This window comes from Trichosurus vulpecula, chromosome 2 (genome assembly GCF_011100635.1).
Source record: "Trichosurus vulpecula isolate mTriVul1 chromosome 2, mTriVul1.pri, whole genome shotgun sequence".
Lineage (NCBI taxonomy): Eukaryota > Metazoa > Chordata > Mammalia > Diprotodontia > Phalangeridae > Trichosurus > Trichosurus vulpecula.
Window position 1 is genome coordinate 96,681,852 of NC_050574.1, and position 20,179 is coordinate 96,702,030.

Genomic DNA, 20,179 nt, shown 5'->3' on the forward strand with positions numbered 1-20,179 from the left:
TAATGTGATTTTAACAGTGGAAATGACATTAAAGATGCATTATCACCCTAAGGACCATGGGACTTTTTCATCTGACTTACAGCTGACACCTTCTGTAGGTGCCGACTCCCACCTTGAGAACAGGGACTATCTTACCTCCATGTGTACCCTAGTGCTTTGTATATACTAAGCACGTGATGAATGCTTTTTCATTCATTCATTCCTTGCTTTACGATTCTTTACCTTTTTTTTCGGCCTGCTTAGTCCTTCTCTGCTCATTAATACATTACTTATGATTACAACAATTGACTGAGTGCCAAGTTTATAGGGTGGAAGGAAGGTAGTGGAAGGGGAGGCTCCTGATACATCTCTAGGAACTAGGGCCATGAAATGAAGCTAGCTGTGGTCTTCAGTAACTTTTGACTTTGAACCATATTAGTTTTGACTTAGATAGTTTTATTGGAACTACAGACCCCAAATAGCCATCACTTATCAACATTGGAAGCTGTTTTAATCTAATTCTTTGTTCTTTCCTCAGTGGGGGTGAGGATATTGAATCAGTTTGTATCCAAACTACCACTGTAGGCTGAGAAGAAAATGTCACCTTCATGTGCCAGACTAGAACTGACAAGTCCAAATTCATCCTCCTTTCCTAGACAAGGTGACTAGTCTCTAGGGCAAACCCAGCCATATCCCTAGTGCCAGGGCTCAGCAGGGCCATAAACACAACCCTACTGGGACAAAGGATGAGATTTAAACATTCTTTATGCTATGATAGGCAGGGACAAAAGGCAGGAAATGTTCAGGCTGATCCCAGTTCTTAATTCAAGCCTCTATGAACGAGTGGGATGACAGTAACCTATAAGTGAAAAACCTCCACAGTTTCTGTTGAGGATGGGATGAGGGGGTTGGGAGGGCAAGGGAGACGCTAATGTTAAATTTCTTGTTTTTAGTTTTCATTTCTGTTACTCCCTGTAATTGAACTGTGACTAGCGTTCACATTTTTTAAAGAAAATCTTGACCCAAAGAAGATGAGAAAATGTGACTCCTGCTCCTAGCAGAAGTGGCAGTGGGCAGGTATTATAATAATAACAGTGATATCTAATATTTGATCCTCAAGACAACCCTGTAAAATTGGCACTATTATTATCCCCAGTTTTTACAGATGAGGAATTGAGGCAGAAGTTAAGTGACTTGCCCAGGGTCACACAGCTAACGAGAGTATGAGGCAGTATCTGAACTCAGACTGTTCTGACCCCAAGTTCTGTAATTCTATCTACTGTGCCACCTAGTTATGGGTTTAAACACAGGGGTGGGGAACCTGTGGCCTTGAGGCTTCCGGTTCCCTGCTTCTGGATAAGATGTTGAATATATCATCAGGTTTTGTTGATGGTTTAATTAGTTTCACTGAACTGATTTTTTTTCTCTTTCTTTTTAATTCTTTGTAATAAGGAATGGCTTGATGGGTGGGGTAGCAGACATATTTGGAAATGAAGGTGAGATAAAAACAAAATAGAGCCATAGAAATATAAAAAAAACACCCTTAAGAAGGAGGAAACTTCACAGTTAACTGAGGGAACACTATTTTGGGTTAATGGGGGTCCAAGTCTATTTTATGTGTGAGTATGTGTATATATACACACATGTGCACACACATGAATGTACACAAGAGTTCCTCCCTGCCAAAGGGTATGACTCACCGCAAAGCACAGTGACTAGACCCACTGGACTTGGAGTTAGGAAGACCTGGGTTTGAATCCTGCCTCAGATACCAGTTGTCACTTAACTCCTCTGAGCCTTTGTTTCTTCATCTGCAAAATGGGATAATAGTGCTTCCCTTACATACCTAGCTTATAGTGCTTAGTGTGACCTATTATTAATAACCTAAGAGAGCACCACAAATTTAGGACAGTAGACTAACCTCTGCCATGCCCCTTTTATATAGTAGGTATGGTCCTGAAAAGACACAAGCAAATCCAAACTTTGTAAAGCAAGTCACATTTTAAATGTGCTAAGGCAGCTTGTGACCTAAAGGAATCCTATTATGTCTTTTCACTAGCAAAAGAAATTCTTTTTTAAAAGTAGACAATCTGACATTTGTAAAACTCATTTTTTCCCATATATTGGGTTTTCTTACAGTGAGGTACACTATGGATAAGTAGGCACCTACATATATATTATCTAGGTGTTCTCTGGTGGCAGAATTTGCAAATATTTACCTTGTTAGAGAGCTATAAAACCTCTTCTAGTTACCAGAAAGAGCTTTTGTAGGTCTCTAACAAGGTCATTTTCAGGACCCTGTAATGTTATATTTCATCATATTATGTATTCATTATATTCATATTAATAATTATATTCATTATATTATACATGAAATATTTTACATGCTTCTTATAAAAGTAATAAAGCATCTCCCACATTTCCAAATTTTAGCATCCTGGCTTTAATTACTTTGCCTTCATAGTTGTAAGAATTATCAAACCATAATTACATAGTTTGGCTTATTTTTTTCCATTTCAGTGGTAAAAAGATGTGTTTGAGTTATGCAGGCAATAAATTATGTCTGTAACTTGAGTCTCTTTTTAAAACAATATTTTGCAACTTAAAGATACGGGTTATTGGCATAACAACATCAGTGTTTCTCCATTGTCTCTGGAAAGAGAGCAGCTCTCTGCTAAGAAGTAATGATTATATCACATATGCTATGAATTTCTTAGAAACAGGGCAAGTAATTCATTTCCAGAGGAGTACAGATGTTGCTACATAAATACTTGCAGTATTTATAACTCAGCAGTGCAGTGGGGACAAGAGTAGGTGGGAATTTTTGAGACGCCAAGAACAAGGCGATAGTGAGGAGAACTTCAGATGTAGAACTCTTCTATTTCATGAGGTGGGGGCCCAGAGGACTCTGAAAGTCGTTGGAGGTTGTCACTAGTTTGCCTGGCTTCTGAAGAATGGGAAGTGGGGGGCTCAGAGATCTCCTTGAGTGTGGAGGAGGATGCAAAGGGAGAGGCTGCAGATGATGGGGGGGAGTCAGATGACCCTTCAGTAAATGAGGAAAGGGATGTGCAGGAGGCCTCTGCTGGCATGCTGCTTGAAGCAGAAAGCAGCCTTCCTCTGGAAGTTCCCTGCTTTGGCCAATGGGGGTGACATTTTCTTGGGGGAAGAAAAGTTTCCAAATTATTGCAAAAGCCACTAGGAGCTGAATAAGCTGAGACCACAGACAAGTCTGAGAAGGAAAGCTTTAGGCCTGTGTCCACATCAGTTTCCTGGGCACCTTCTAAGTCATCAACAGACAGCTTGGGGTTCTGTTTACATTCCGATGACTCTTCTGCTGGGGAGCTTCTGTTTAAAAGCCAGAGTGGTTCGGCCAAGGGCAAGGAGTCAGAGGCGAGGGTAGCTCCTCCAGTGGGCAGACAAAACAATGACTTGCTCCTCTGGAATGACCAGGGAGGGTGACGAGCATTGCTGTTTCTTTGAGTCCGGCCTCCCTGATTCCCGGGGGGTAGGTCAGGCTGGTACAGCCCATTGGCTGGACCGCCTAATTGTTGCTGCTGGCTGCTGCTGAGTGTGCGACTCCGTGGAATGAAGCCAGATGAAGGGATGAAGGAAGAAGTCTTCTCTGGGTAGCACTGAAGCTTGCTGGCTTTAGAAGATTTTCTATATAAACTGTGTGCCTGTTGGGAAAACAGGAAATAGTCCATTAATGTGGGATTGTTAGTCTCCTGGTGGCACATTTGCAAAGTTATACTTGTTATGAATCATTGGAAAAGCCTAAAGGAATACCATGACTACTCAGTGGAAAGAGGATATCGTATTTAGATATAATTTATAATATTACAACAATAAAACAATTAATAATGCCAATGATTAATAATATTAAAATTTAAATACATTGTACTTATGTCGGCAAAAAAACCCTGCCAAATTTTATAGGAAAGATCAACCTAGCCCAAGCATCAAGAGTCCCCACGAAGACTACTTTATAAACCATGTGAGGGGATTTAAACTTATGGTGAAATGAAATGTATCGAAAGGGAGATTTTGCCCTTCCTGAGCAATAAATTCCTTTAAATACCAGAGAAGAGTGCTACCAGAGAAGGAAGAACCTGTTTTCTTTCTTTCCGGAGCTATTTTAATTTTAGTGAAAGGAGGAATGAATTTGGTGTCAGAGGAGGGGAGATTCAAATCCCAGCTCTGCTCACTTATTACTTGTATGACCTAAGGCAAATTACTTAACCTCTCTGGGTTTCAGTTTTGTCATATATAAAATGGAGAGAGGAGTATACAACATGATCTCTTGGGTTCTTTCCACCTATATATCTATGACCCTAGGAGCCCAGGAAAAAGAGGGAAAGTAGTAGCAGTAGTAGTAGTAGTAGTAGTAGTAGTAGTAGTAGTAGTAGTAGTAGTGAGAAATCATGGAGGGCAAAACAGAGTATCTAACAATCTATATAGACACTGATGGTAAAACTACCTATATGACCTTGGAGAAGTGACTTAAACTCGCTGGGCCTCAGTCTTCTCATGAATAAAACAGGAGGTTGGCTAAGATGGCCTCTGAGGTCCTTTCCAGCTCTATAAGGCAGGGGACATAGGGAAGCGATGGTGGCTCCTCACTCCATACTCCCTGTCCTTTGGTATTACAGCACAGATGGAGAATGCTAGTGATGTATTACACGGGATTAGAGAAATGCATGCATGTAGTTTTGGGTTGGATCAAATTGGAAAGGCCCAGACTTAAAACCAGCCTGCTCAATTTTAAAGCATATGTCTGGGTTAAGATAAAATCCTAGGATTTGCCACAACTGAAGACGCTACAAATGAGTGAAGCACAATTAAGAAAAAAAATTGACTAGGATTCCATGAATTTCTCCCCAGAAGCTTACAAACAATTAGGAGGTATTGATTGCTCTCTCCCTAGTAGCCCATCCACCTTTTATGGTAACAGGATTGTCCAGTAAGCTGTGGGAGTCATTAACTACCAGGCTGAATCCCAACTGCCACAGATTCTCTGCAGGGATCCGGCATTTGCCTGTCCTTTAGTACTTCGGTTTTCTGTCCACTGCTTTCAGAAATTCAGAAGAGAAACCTGCTGTTTACTGTTGCTTAGAACCTACAAACCTTGCCTTAAATGCAGCCGGCCACTCGTCCCCTCCTGTCTTAGCCTTCTCTCTATTGCGTATCCAGAGTCCAGCACATCTGACACATAGGAAGGATGTCATCAATGCCCATTGATTGACTGAATGTGAATCTCTCCCACTCCACCCAGGACCCATCCAGAGGGACTGGAGAGGATAGTTCTCTCTGGGCTTCGGTTCCTGATTTACGAAGTACTGGCAGTAATAACTTAGTCTGGGCAACTTATCCGGTCCCTCATTCCTCTTTAACCATTGACCCAATGCTTTACAAAGCACTTTCCTCAAAAACATCCCTGTGAAGTAGGCAGTACAAGCAGTCCCCTTTGACAGCAGAAGAAAGTGAAACTCAGGTGAAATGGCTCCCTCAGGGTCACTCAACTAGCATGTGTGATGGTCAGAGCTGAGATTTGAACCCGGTTCTCCTGGCTCCAAGTCCAGTGCCAATAAACCTCACTGCCTCTAACAGTAATAGCTCACATTGACAGAAAGTCTTGAAGTTTACAAAGAGAGTTAGGATGGCAGAGGGGATATGGAACCACACCAGTCACAAAGACCTCGGTTCAAATCCTGACTTTGACATGTACTAGCTGTTTGACCATGTTAATTGACAAGTTAATTAACATCTCAGTGCCCTGGGGAATTTTCTAAGATTATAAGGAGTTCCATTTTGACATCTGGGGTGTCAAACATCCATATGTGGTCTACCAGACTCCCTAGCACCAGGACCAGATTAAAATGTAATTGGGAAATATTTAACAAAATAAGTAACAATACAATAAGGTGGATAGTATTAATATGTGGTTTTCTAAATCAATATGCAAACTTCAGGGACTTCATGTATGGTTTAGTGGCCCCCTTTGATCTGAGTTTGCTACCACTGCCTGACACATATCAAGTGATGCATCCAGACTTGAAATTAATATTCAGAAATAACACTGGTATTGTGTTTTATCCTTCTCTGGCATTAAGACTATATTTTTTATTGGTAAAGTGCTTTCTTTCTCAGTTTTTGAGAATAATTTGTATGGTATAGGTATTAATTTTTCTTTAAAAATTTGATACGATTCTCAAAATTCATCAGGCCAGGACTTTTTCCCCCTTTGTTAGTCCCTTTACAGCTAATTCTAATTCCTTAATGAAAGTGGATTAAGTATTGCTACTTGGAGATCTGTTAATTTGGGTATTTTATATATATATATATATATATATATATATATATATATATATTTGTGTGTGTGTGTGTATATATATATATATCTATATATATAGATATATATATTTATGTTCTTAATTTTGTTGGCATGTAATTCTCCATAGAAGGTTTTCCTTTTATTTCCTCTGGTTTTATCATGATTACAATTTGTTCATTTAAAAAAAACTGCTGAACCTTGTTTTATTTTTCCTCTTTTTAGTGTTCCTAGTCAGACTCTTTTCATACTGACTTGGATTTATTGATGGAGCGGGCCTTAGATATGAAGCCCACCCAGGGGTGGGGAACCTGTGGCCCTCTAGGTGGACTTCTAGGTCCTTGGGTGCAGACTGAGTCCAAGTTTTACAGAACAAATCCTTTTATTAAGGAGATTTGTTCTGTGAAATTTAGATTCAGTCAAAGGGTCGCACTTGAGGACCTAGAGGGCCACATGTGGCCTTGAGGCTGCAGGTTCCCCACCCACGACATGACTCATTGGCTAGGGCACAAATATCACCTTTTCTATATTAGTATTATTGTACCCATTTCGCAGAGGGGAAGACTGAGAGGTAAAGTGACGTCTCATAATTGCACAGATAAATTCTGGAGCCTTCAATTCCTGGAATGAATTCCTGAATTCAATTTCCTAAATTCCACGTCCAGAGATTTCTACTACAGCAGTCTCTCTGCAATGTTTCCTGGCATCTGATGGATTGAAGACCTCTACTAGTCCTCTAGACATCAGAGAACACCCAGCTACACAACTAGGCAGGAGGCTGTTTTTGTCTCAAACACAGCCCTAGTGAAACCTCAGGAGAGGCACTGAGGAAACATATCCCTGGCAGCGGTGTCAGGAAAAAAACATGGTGGCAAACAGTAACCTCTGCATGCAAGAGTCAATGAATGTGTTCAGTAGAAAATGAGGCAGGTCGGGAGGACCGAGGGGGTACAGGGAATGGTCCTATGACCGACAGGGAGACAAAACTGTAGCTTGAATGTGAGACCAGAGGAGGCATGAGTGATGGTGTATTGAGAGAGTGAGCCCAGGTAGTTTATGTGTTGGGAAACAGGAAAAATGCCGGTGTATTGGAGACAGAAAGTGAGACTGTTTTCAGGAGCTTTGGTGGTAATTCTGGGGAGAGGAGTTAGCACGACCACTAGGACAAGTATGGAGGTCTGCTCTTTCTGCACTAAGCCCGGAACTGAGAAGGAATCCAATGTGGGAGGCTGAGATCTAGCGACTTTCACACCCAGCAACAGCAATACTGGGGAGCCATGATACGTCTGTCTCTATCAGATTATATTTATTTGAAGGGCAAATTACTATTACTTCTTATAGTTGCAATGTGAGTATAGATAATGCCTAGGGGATGCAAGAAGATCCAGACCTCAGGATCTGAGTGAAACCAGTGGCAACTGTTTAGGAGTGGATGGGAGACCAAATGGGATGTTCTGACTGAACCCATTAACTAAATGATGATAGAAACCAATGGGGAAATTATTTTGTTTATAAAAAGTCATCTTAGAAATGAGGTTTTAGGAGCATATCTGTCTTGTAAAGTAAGTCACACCGTGTGTAGGAATGCAAGACAGGACTTCATGGCACCACCCATCAACTAATTGCTGGACCATCTCGTGCCTCATTGGCAAGATTTGGGGCCTTACAACCTATCTGAAGTGAACAACACCTGAATTATCTGTGATTCAAAAGCTCTTTTCCTTCCAAGTTTCACTGATGTGCATTTCTGCAGCCTAGGTCCAGACCACTCACAGAAGTAATCCTTACTCCCCCTTCACTTCAGCTGAAATCTTTATTCAGGTTTAATCAGGTGTCATTTCCATAGCAACTTTCCCCTGCTTCCTCTAGTCCTATTTGCTCAGCCTCAAGGATTTGCTAATGCTGCAGTCAAACACCTCTCTCCCCTCACACTGGGGACATCTGGCCATACTTTAAGCTCCTTATAGAGGCTTCCCATCAATCACAAGGCTCTCTGGGTATTCCCTCCATGATGCCATTTTGATTCCTTCTAATCCTCTCCCTGGCTGAACAGGCACTCACGTATACTCAGTCACCTTTTCTTTCAGCTGGGCTGTGTTTAGCCTGGAGCAGACTAGGTCTTCAAGTACTTGAAGCACTGTCATGTGGAAGACGAATTAAACTCATTCCATTTGGCCCCTGGTTCTGCAGAACTTGGAGCAATTACTGAGTTGAGGGAAGATTTAGGCTTGATGAAAAAACAAACCAAAATAATATATAAATGAACACAAACAAAAAACAAACACCCCCTGTCCTCCACAGACCAAATCCTAACAATGAAAGCAGTACAAAAATTGGATGGCCTATTTTGGAAGGTAGTGAGCTCTCCTTCATTTAAAGTCTGCAAACAAAGCCTGAATCATCACTTTTTGACATAGAAAGTGCATAAAGTATTAGCCAGGTGTTCTGGCTGGTTGTTCCAGTACATTTGTCCCAACAGTCTATATATGCCTATGTTTGTTGGGGATTGTATAGAGAGGATTCTTGATCGAATATGACTTGACCTGGATGGAATTTGATATCCCTTCCAACTTCAAGATTCTGTGACTTTATTTTCCATTGTTCCCTTTCTCCCATGCCATGCCATATAACTCTCCCTGAATTTTTATGGACAGTCATCTAAAGGAGTAAGTTTGGCTAGGTGGTGCAGTGGATAGAGCACTGGGCTGAGAATCAGGAAGACACATCTTCCTGAGTTCAAATCCAGCCTCAACTATTTACTAGCTGTGTGACCCTGGGCAAGTCACTTAACTCTGCCTAAGTTCCTCATCTGTAAAATAGAGGAGGAAATGGCAAACCACCCCAATATCTTTGCTAAGAAAACCCCAAATGGGGTCACAGAGTTGGATGTGCCTGAAAACAACCGAACAACAAAGAAGTAGAGAGAAACAATTATGGAATTTTAAAAGATATTTTATGGGATATGGCCCCTGCCCCCAGGTAAAATAACACATAAGCAGTTAGCCAGAATTTACTTGTCAATCAACCAGCATTTATTAAAAAGCCTACTATGTGCCAGGTATGACACTAAGCACTGGGAATATATTTCTTGCCTAGGTGAGAAGAGGTTTTAGGGCATAGAAGAGTCCAGGTCTGCAAGTATGTAAGATGTGTTGGCTACAGCTGGCTAAAGAAAGGCTGAAAAAAGAAGCAGCTGAAGGTGGGTCCTGATAAGCATGCCGATAATGATGTCAAGGGGGCATCTCTGGGCTTCATGTGTGACAGTTTGCTTTCATCTGTTTCATGGTCACAAATGATGCCAAACCCTGGCCAGATGCAACATCGGAAATCTGGAGCAAAGAGTCATTAGTATCTATGCAGGGAAAACCTCAGCCTTCTCACTTCTAGTGGGCATACAATTTTTCTGCATAGGTAAATCTCCCTAATGGGTACTGCTCTTCATTGCCTTTGAAATTACTTTTATGTAGTCTGTAGACAGTTTGTTCCCGTAGCTTCCCTGACTTTCTTCAAGGTTCAGTTCAAATATAATTTTTTTATAGGTGATCTTCCCTCTGAAATTGTATTCCATTGACTCAGTATGTATGTTGTATGTAGAGTTGTTTCTACATTTTCTCCTCCATTAGAATATGAACTCTTTACACACTGTATAAATCTTTTATGTGCTTGCATATTTTCTGCCCCATTTGAATATGAACCCCTTGAGGGAAAGCACTATGTTTTTGCCTTTCCTTATATTCCCAGTGCTTAATATATTGCCGGGCACATTGTTGTTGTGGCTGTTTGTCCTGTGTTTTCAAAGAGGACCAGTGACATCACAGCTGATGTCTTAACTTGTGTGTAAATTGTATTAAAATGAGGCAGAGTTGCACAAAGTCGTCAGCCTCACTCTCTCTTCCAGAATCATAGAAGTCCAGCGGCAAGACAAAAGTCAAGGCAACAGGCACTGGCCTGGGATGTAGCGGATGACCTTGGCATCTTCGATGTTCAACCAAGCTCTGAGTGCTCCACAGCACCTGTTTCAGCCGCCTTCATGGCCATTGGAACAAATTGTTATCTTCTATCCATTCCGCCAGTGCAAGTCTTTACATACTTGGCATAGACACCCTCCCAACTCGCCGACAAATCTGAGGCTTGTCAGTTACCATCAACCTTGGTTTAGCCAGTCTGCTGAGACAGTTTACTGAGTTATGGCTGCTGTGCATGCTACAGCGCATTGGAGTCACAGGTGAGAGGTGGGTGACAGATGGACACCAAAGGTGGATAAGCAGCCCTGAAAAGGGCTTGGCAAGCCCTTCCTTATACCAGATATGCTGGTTCTGCTGAACCCCCATACGTCCCTGGCACCTACTCCTGGCACGCAGTAAGTGCCTAATAACTGTGTTTACTAATTATTTAATTTTCTAAGTATATACTGGTTTTTCCCAATAGAATGCAAGGTCCTTCAAAGCAGAATCTGTTTTGTTTTTGTCTCTGGATGTCCAGGACTAGTACAATGCTTAGCACACAGTAGGTGTTTAGTAAAGAATGAAGGCTTTGACCACACATGTATAACCTACATAGATCTGCTTGCCTTCTCAATGGGGCGGGGTAGGGAGGGAAAAAGAGAGAGAATTTGGAACTCAAAGTTTTAAAAACAAATGTTAAAATTGTTTTTACACGTAACTGGGGAAAAATAAAAATAAAATACTAAAAATAAAATACCAAAAAATGAATACTTGTTGAATTAAATTGTTGTGCTCATGGGTCTGTTACAGTATCAGGTGCCTTTGTAAGGTCATTGTATTTGGTGATCTCTCTTTCCTGTGTCTGACACATCATAGCAAAGAAAAGTTATGTAGTATATACACTGTATGTTGTATATGTAATATAACAATGTAATATAATTAAAAACAACACTTAAATTTCAGTAGCTCATAGCTAGGGTTTTTATTTTCTAAATGAAGGACTCTGCTAGGGCATGCCAGCAATGGAAAGAGATGAGAGAAACATGATGGTTGTTTCAGTCGGCTTTTTTGCCTTCTTTCTCGAAGAGGGTAATGAGGGCATCATCGAAATCTTCCCGCAGAGCACTCTGGCAACAGATAAAAGCTGACAAGTTCTTGACTTGCCAGGTTGACCATTTCATCACTCGGAATGCAGAGGAAATGGAAAAAGGAACCCACAAGGAGGAGCTGGCTGGTAAAAAACCAAAAAACCAAAAACCCAAACCCTACATAAGGGAAACTTTCTGAGGCTGATCTTATCGTCAAGGTCAGGATAGATAAGGAGAGAATTTCTAAGAACAGTCTGACATTGACCCAAGAGGTCAGGAAAACAGACCTCAGAGAGATCAAAGATGGGGTTCCTAGGATCTCATGGTCTGAAGATGACATCCAAGGTCCTCTCTGTATTTCAGCATTTCAATAAATCCATGATCTCATCGTTATGAACATCCCTCCCCTGAACCAACAGAGATCAGGACTCATTCACACCTCTGTATCTTATGGGATTCTTATCACTGTATTCATATACCACCACTCCCCAAAGAATTCTCTCAATCCTCCAGGTTTTCCACTGGTTCCTTTAATATTAAAAAATTGTTTAATGATAGATTTTGTTTATATATCAGCTACATTTTTCCATTGTTCTTTTTCTCCTCCCTAAAATGTCTCCCTTATAATAAAGAATAAAAAAGAAGGCAAAGAATTCAATAAAACTGACCAACATATAAAAGAAGTTTGGTGTTATCTGCGATATACCATGCTTACAGTCCCTCATTTCTGCAAGAAGGGTGGAGGGAAAGAGAGATTTTCTCATCTCTTCTTTGGGACCAGTTTGTTCATAAACATCTAGGTGGTAGAGTGGATAGAGTGTTGGACTTGGAGTTAGGAAGACCTGAGTTCAAATGTGACCTCAGTGTGTGACCCTGGGCAAGTCACTTAACCTCTGTATGCCTCAGCTTCCTCTTCTGTAAAATAAGGATGATAATGAAGGGTTAAATTTTTGTGTATGACTATTATAGAATAATTCACGTTGACCCACAAGGTTGCAAAACAGAAAAAGGAGTCCATAGAATCGCTGATAAAATGCGGGACTGGATTTGGATTTGCTCAAGGACTTGATCAAGTATAAAAATTGGAGCATTTTAGGGGAATTTTGTAGTCTTTCTGACGGAGTACTGTCATGCATGGATCTAGCCTATCCATGTGTGCGTTCTGGTTATTGCATATGGCAGTCACCAAACTTCTCATTAGCTCGAGATCATTTCTGTCCTCCTGATTTTTACAACCCAACAATATTAGCACCTACCTGCCAGGGTTGTTGTGAAGAGAAAATGAAGCAAATTTATAAAGCATGCTGCAAATCTTAAAGCACCCCATAAATGCTAGCTATCATTGCACAACCTTTGGCTTCTATTGTTTCCTTGTTGTTCTTTCTATTTACATTGCTCTGGTCATTGTGCAAACTTGTCTCCTGGTTCTGCTTACTTCACTTTGCACCGATTCATATAAATCTACCATGCTTCTCTGAATTAACTGTATTCATAATTTCTTATAACACAGGAGTATTCCATGACATTCATGTCCCAGAACTAAAATTAAACGTTTTCCAAATAGATAGGCATCTACTTTATTTTTGGTTCTTTGCTACTATAAAAGTGCCACAATATATATTTTGGTGTCTATAGAAGCTTTCTTTTTCATGTTGGCTTCTTTGGAATATATACCTAGCCGTGGAATATCTAGGTCAAAGGTCCACGGACAATTTAGCTACTCTCTTCACCTAATTCCAAATTGCCTTCCAGAATGGTGGGACCAATTCTCTTTTGATAATTTGTGCAACCCTCAGGGCTCTGATTTGCACTATATGTTTAATCTGCTTCCTTTTTGAGTTAGCCACATCTGTAGTGGTATCTTTTGTCTTGCTTTGCATACAAGTCATCACTGGTAATGTGCTGCTGCCTGTTTACCGTCTGACATATATCTTCTCATTGCCCTTTGGGTCAGCTGCAATTGTGAATCTTCTGAATCCATGTCTTGTAGCTTTCCCTTGGCATACTGTCATTAAAAAATGTGCTTTTGCTACAGCAAACACCTTGGGCTGACCAAAAGCCCTCAGCAATCTCCCAAGTACAACTAATGCAATGTCTTCCTCCTGTTAAAGTCTGGGTTCTCATTGTTCATCTCTAGTATTTATCCCAGGTCCCTTCTGAGTCTGTGAAAATTAGCCCACCTACTTCAAGTACGAGCTATTTGACTGTATGGGGTACTTCTAAAGACAATATTCAGTGACAGGGTTTTGGCCACTAGACCCATGATCCTAGCAGTTCCAAGTACCATTTAAAGTAAGGACATGGGTGTGTATGTGTGTATGTGTGTGTGTGTGTATGTCTGTGTGTGTGCACTCATGCATGCGTGCGTGTTGGGAGTAGGGTGGGGAGGTGGCACGCATATAAGGAAGAGAAATTCTGAACCCAGTTGGACAGATCAGAACTCGAGGAGTACTATATGTGACTCACTTCCTTGGTATGCTCCAGATCATTAAAACCAGCCTGAGACTTGACATGCTAACCTGACTTTGGACAGATCCATTTTGCAGGAGGGGACTTGGGGGCTGTCACCAAATGAGCAAGTGCTGGAATAATATGCATATCTGCCAAAGTTGGCTTGGAGGACTCCTAGTATGGGTTGGAATAAGTTTGTTGAGGAAGGGATGCCTGAATGTTATATATTTATAGAAGGAAAAAAATTATTTTTCATGATTTCAGCTTGGCTAAATAAGTAAGTCACAGGGTTTCCAGAAAAGGAAGACTTTGTGCATGAACTTGGCTTCCAGAAAACTTTGTAATGACTATGGCAAAAAAAAGTAAAGCTCGGCTGCACTTTCCCAGGAGTGTCTGTTCTCTCTGGTTCCCTATGTCCTTCTCTTATTATTTGGAAAAAATCAGTCTTTATTTGCAACTTTTGCAGTTTTTTTCCCAGGATTTTCAAAGAATGTGACCATTATAAGGATTCCTGCTCCATGAGTCTATGTTTTTAAAAAGTCCCTACTGCTATTAGTTCATGATGAGCTAAAGGGCAGTGTTCATTGCATGACCCTTCAAGAGGCTATCCAAAATTTTCCACTGTTTTGGAATTTGATTGTATTGAATATGGCTCAAAGGAATGGTCCACTGTCTGAGAATTGGGAATATTTGCTTTATAGACACTTGTTGCTATAGTATTTGGAATGGTATGCTGTTTAATTTTGTAATTGTATAATTCATGTCAGAGTTGGATTGATTCATATATTACTCATTTGAAAAGCAGACAGGTATATGAGGAAGGGGAATGTGCCCATGCAATGGGAAGAGGATCGTTTGCACACAGAATGTGAACTCCAGCTAAATAGCAAGGTATAGCAGAAGGAGCCCTTGCATGGGAGTCGGGAGATCTGCTTTCAAGTCCCAGCTCTGCTGTTGATGATTCTATTACTAGTAATAATAATAACTCACACTTAAGTGGCATTTTAAGGTTTATGATGTTAAGATGCCAGTCCCTATGCAGATGCTCTTCCTTGGGGGTAAGTGACTTGATTCTGCCTATGATTCAGATATATAATACCATACCTTTCATTGCTTATTCCACACTGTTATAACCTGTGTTTGTGCTGTGGTGGAGGAGATACTAGCAACCAAGCCCTAAACTTAGCCTTATTCCCAGTGGTGGCATTCAGCCGGTTTGTACAGGTTTGGTAGAACTGGTACCTAATTTTAGGTTGAGTTTGCAAAACCAGTTGTTAGCGGGGTCAGGGCCTGCACCCGCCATGTCAGTGGCAGGGGCAGCACCTTGGCTTGGTTCCAGGGAGAATTGGCTGTTATTTCATTTGAATCCCACCACTGCTTATTCCCCATGCACTCCACCCCGAAATACACACCATGATGACCATAAGAATTCCCAGCCACTCCTTCTCTTCCCTTAAGTAGAATGCATACTGGTACTCTGTGGTACAACAGAAAAAGCATAGGATTTGAAGCCAGAGGACCAGAGTTCAAGTCTTAGCTCTTCCTCTTGCTTTTTATATGACCATGGTTAAGATGCAATTTTCGCATCTCTATAATGAGGGAATTGAATTAGCTGATATCTGGGGGTCCCTTCCTACTCTAGAGCTATGAACTAATGATTACTACAAGTTAATAATGACTGTTGCCTTTTAGGGTGAAACACAGTCTTTCTTGCCACACTTGTGGATCTGATCATATCAGTCATCTTCTCAATAAACTCCAGAGCTCCCTATTACTTCCAGCATCAAATGCAAAATCCTGACATTCAAAGCCCTTCATAACCTGGCCCCTCACTACCTTTCCAGTCTTTCCTGCAACCCTTCAATCCCAGTACCACTGGCCTCTGTGCTCTCCCTCAAACAAGACACCATCCCCACTCTGGGCATTTTCTTTGGTTGTCCTCCATGCCTGGAATGTCCTCCCTCCTTATCTCTGTCTGCCTCCTGGCTTCCTTCAAGTTTCAGTTGAAGTCCCATCTTCTGCAAGAAGCCATACCCAACCTTTCTTAATTCTAGCATCTTCTCCTCTTTCTGTTATTTCTTATTTATCATGTATATAGCTTGTTTGTACATATTTATTTGCTAGTTGTTAGATCATGAGCTCCTGGAGGGCAAGGATTGTCTTTGTCTCTTTTTGTATCCCTAGAATACAGCAAGCACTCAACAAATAGTTATTGACTGACTGTCGTGGTACCCAGGTCAGTCTCTAACTATAATGTTTCATATGCCAGTCCTTTGCCTTTTTCCTGATGCCACTCAATGCCCCCTGTGGAATTGTACTTGGCATATAGCCACACCTGAGTCTGCCTTCCCTTTAGCCAGGACCTTAACTCATACAATGACTCTGTTAGACAGTACAAATGTTAATACTGCCATTTTTGCAGAGAAGGAAGCTGGGGCTCAGATAATTGAAATGACTTTGCCAAGGTTACACAGCTAATAGGCAGTAGACCCAGCCTTCAAATCCAGGTCTTCTGATTTCAAGACCAAAACTTTTTCCTGTTGTTTTTCAACTTTTTTTTCTGTGTTTGTATCCCTAGCACTTAGCTTGGTGCTTGGCACATAGTAGGTGCTTGATAAAAACTTACTGGCTGACTAACCAGCCGGGAATTCTTGAGTAAGTCATTAAATCTCTTTCAGCCTCTACAAAATGAGGGGAAGATGTAGGAACAGCAGGAGACTTATAGAAGGATTCCAAAGAATGAGGCTGTAGTCCTGGCTCGACCTAATTACTGCATGACCAGGACATATCACTTCTACTCAGCTTCAATATCCTCTAAAAGATTAGCGGGATTAGATTGGAGGATTTTTTTCTGTCTCTAACATTCTGTGCTGATGACTAGATGGCCTCTGAGCTCCTTCCTGGCTATAATGGTCATATGATTCCATGATTACCCAGGGCTAGACCAGGGAAGATATGCATGCATTCAGAATGCCAGGAATAGACAACAGTACAGATTCTGGAGTGGAGGAAGCAGGGTGCCAAGGCATTCAAAAGACCTTTAGCACCTGGAGCAGGGGTGTCATCTGGGGGTGGGAGAGAGGCTCAGAGCAGTCCTGGGGTCAGGGAGTTATGTTGGCAGGGTTCCAAGATCAGGACTGACCCTCAGCCTTGGAGGGCTAGGCTGATTGTGGCTAGACTGTAGCTGCAAAGCAGCTGATAAGCCCAAGGGATTCAATTACCCTATAAGAAAGTGTATGGAAACAATAGATAGTAGAAATGACTAATCACCCCGGGTGTCGCAGAAGGGGCCCTTCCAGAATGAATAATAACTGGTGAGCTTCATTATATTGGAAGTCTCTCCTGGACTCCCTGGAGTCACCTTAGAATTTTCCTCGCAGGCTACTCCCAATGACATTAACAAATTTACTGTAGTATCTGCTTCCTTTCCTTTTGAAGTAAGAGAGAGGGGAGAGAGAAGGGCTCACATTCCCAGACACCCCCCTTCCCCAAGTGGTTCATTGGTCCAGGGAATTCCTTTGATGTGCGGAGTAAACACCTTTCACTAAGTAACCAAATAGCCTTCCATAAATTAACCTGCCCAAGAATGCCAAGGGGATGGAGATGGATTTTCCTGGCAGAGAGATCTGGTTCCCTCCCAGAAATCAGCATAAAACCAGACTCCGGGGCAAGTCTTAAGGGTTTTTGATCTAACGTCTGCAGACAGCTGGCACACAAGTAAAAATACATTCAGTGAATGTTTTTAGCATATAGAAGGTTATTAGCATGGCTGAAGATGTCAGAAATGAATCCATGCATTTTCATGGTTCTTAATGACAATATTATAGCCAGTGAAAGGGGAGAGAGGTTGTTATCATCTAGTCAATGGTTCTTGAATTGTTGTTAAAATTTTTTTTGATAACTATTTCAATATAGTTGTTTTCCTTTTATTTGATACATTTAAAATCCTTATTCTGAGAATTTGCTGTTGTTCAGTTGTATTGGATTCTTCATGACCCCATTTGGGTTTTGTTTTGTTTTTTTTGGCAAAGATACTGGAATGGTTTTCCATGAGGAAACTGAGGCAAACAGGGTGAAGTGACTTGCCCAGGGTCACACAGCTAGTAAGTATCTGAGGTTAGATTTGAACTCCAGAAGATGAGCCTTCCTGATTCCCAGCCCAGTGCTCTATCTACTGCACCACCTACTTGGCCCTATTCTGAAAAAGGGTTTCACTAACTGCTTAGAGGGGCCATGGTGCCAAATTGCTTAAGAAATCCTATTCTAGTCCATGTCCCTGCAGATGGACAGCTATATACATACATTCATACATATATATATATATATATATATATATATATATATATATATATATGTAAAATATGTGCATGATGTATAAAACGTCCCAAGAAGGAGATTCCACAACTTCAACTACATTCACTGTGGTGTTTAATAATTCTCATGACAGAATTCTCTTTAATTTGTCTTCTCATCCTCTTCTTTCCCCTCCTACTCCTCTGGAACCTTATTTCTTCTCCCACTAATACAAGAGTACTTTCTTTTATTCTCTTCTGTGGAAATATGGTACAATGCAATATCTGAGCATCATTTTCTGTGTAATGATTTGGCCAAGAAAATCACATACCCATGACCTAAAAGAAATCCCAGAATGTCAAGTGGCAATCAGCTACAGGGATTAATAAAGATCAATCCATTAGAAGGAGAAGCAGGTCTATTTGTATACCTTATCTGGCCTTTCACTAGCCTTCAGGGAGCTGCTTACGCCATTTATCTTGAACGTAGTGGGCCCAGGCAGAGCTTGGACTTTGTCCAACTTAGTACTATGTGTCCCAGTAGAAAGAGGTGAAGACTGTTTGGAAATGGAGAAAATGGCATACTTGTAATAAGAATGCCTCAAATTTGTATAGAGGTCCCACAGATGGGACCTCTAAAGCCACTTTCTCGCTCTAACTCTATGACCTATTATTTCATTTGGTGCCAGCAGGACCAGTGATAATTTCATTTTCACAAGTGACTCCACAGAGACTGAGAGGGACACCCATGGCTTAGTAACATGGCAGAGCTGGGACTAGAATCCAACTGTTCTGTCCAATGTCCTTTTGACATCATGCTGTTTCTACTGAAAATGATGCTGCTTTCAACTGTACAAAAATCAATTTTTTTTGAGGAATCGTTTTTGAAAATTAGTTTTTTTAAAGTAAGAAAACAAGAAACTAGTTGTAAGAAAGTGGTCATTGTATGGTGAATATAGAGAACATAGATACACACGCACATATATACATTCACACACATATACACATACATGTACATGCATGTACATGTGTGTAGGAAGGTTTGTTTGTTGTTCAGTCATTTCTAACTCTTTGTGATCCTATTTGGGGTTTTCTTGGCAAAGATACTAGAGTGGTTTGCCATTCCCTTCTATCAGCTCACTTTACAGATGAGGAAACTGAGGCAAACAAGGTTAAGTGACTTGCCCAGAGTCAAACAGCTATTAAGTGTCTGAGGCCAGATTTGAATTCGGGAAGGTGAGTCTTCCTGACTTCAGGCCCGGTGCTCTGTCCTCTGCTTCACCTAGTTGCCCTCTGAGGCCTGGAGGAGTTGTTAAATGCTTTGGTGGTGGGAGTATTCATGAGAGCTATAATAGTTATGGTTATTATTGTCTGGCGGTTAACTCTCTGGTGAGAATGAACTTAGCCAGGCTGGCCCTTGGATGACAAACAGTCCCTTACTAGGCCTGTACTCAAAGTCCTTCTTGCTGGGTTAGAACTACCAGAGCTTAAATTCTACTGGCATAGTCATAGAGAATTATCAGACTAAGATGTTGTTAGAGGCTGTAATTTTATGAAACTCTGCCAGCTCCTCAATCCTTGGCAATATTATAAGTAACAACTGATATCTTTCGGCTATTTAGATGGTGATGGAGGAGTATAAAATAACTTCTCCCTCCTTCACTTGGCTCCAGCCAAGGTCATGAATTGAAGGAGAATCCTTCTGTTCATTAATGGGAGAGGACCTTTTTGATTCATAGCTGTGGTCTCTAAATGAGTCATGTAGACTAGATTAAGGAGGTGGTTTTTGGTTCACTGATAGAGTAGGTTTCCTTTAATTCAAAGCTGGCTTCTTTCCTGGAAAAATTCAGAATGTAGAAGGAAAGAGATATTGTCCTTACCCTTGGGAGTGGAACTGGGGAAACAGTCATGGATGCTAGCAAGAACCCACAAGGTTAGGAGCATGTGACCTGACATGACCAGCAGTAGGAGTCAGGGCTTCAAGGTCAAGGTCATTTGAAATTCTTATTTTAACCTCTCTTGTCTTCTAGTCAACCACGGAAGTAGTAGCTTCTTGGCCCTGTTCTGATTTTTCTCTCATTTCTCCTGGGTTAAACA

At 41.1% G+C, this 20,179-nt stretch overlaps 1 protein-coding gene across 1 annotated transcript in view; it reads right to left on the bottom strand.

The window, feature by feature from the left end:
• Positions 1-2,394: 2,394 nt before the first annotated feature.
• FAM124A (family with sequence similarity 124 member A) overlaps positions 2,395-20,179 on the bottom strand; it is a 111,331-nt gene continuing 93,546 nt past the window's right edge. Inside the window, exon 4 of the mRNA XM_036742683.1 lies at positions 2,395-3,656. Coding sequence (XP_036598578.1) covers positions 2,841-3,656 — 816 coding nt within the window. The 3' untranslated portion in view covers positions 2,395-2,840. The remainder of the gene's footprint in view (positions 3,657-20,179) is intronic.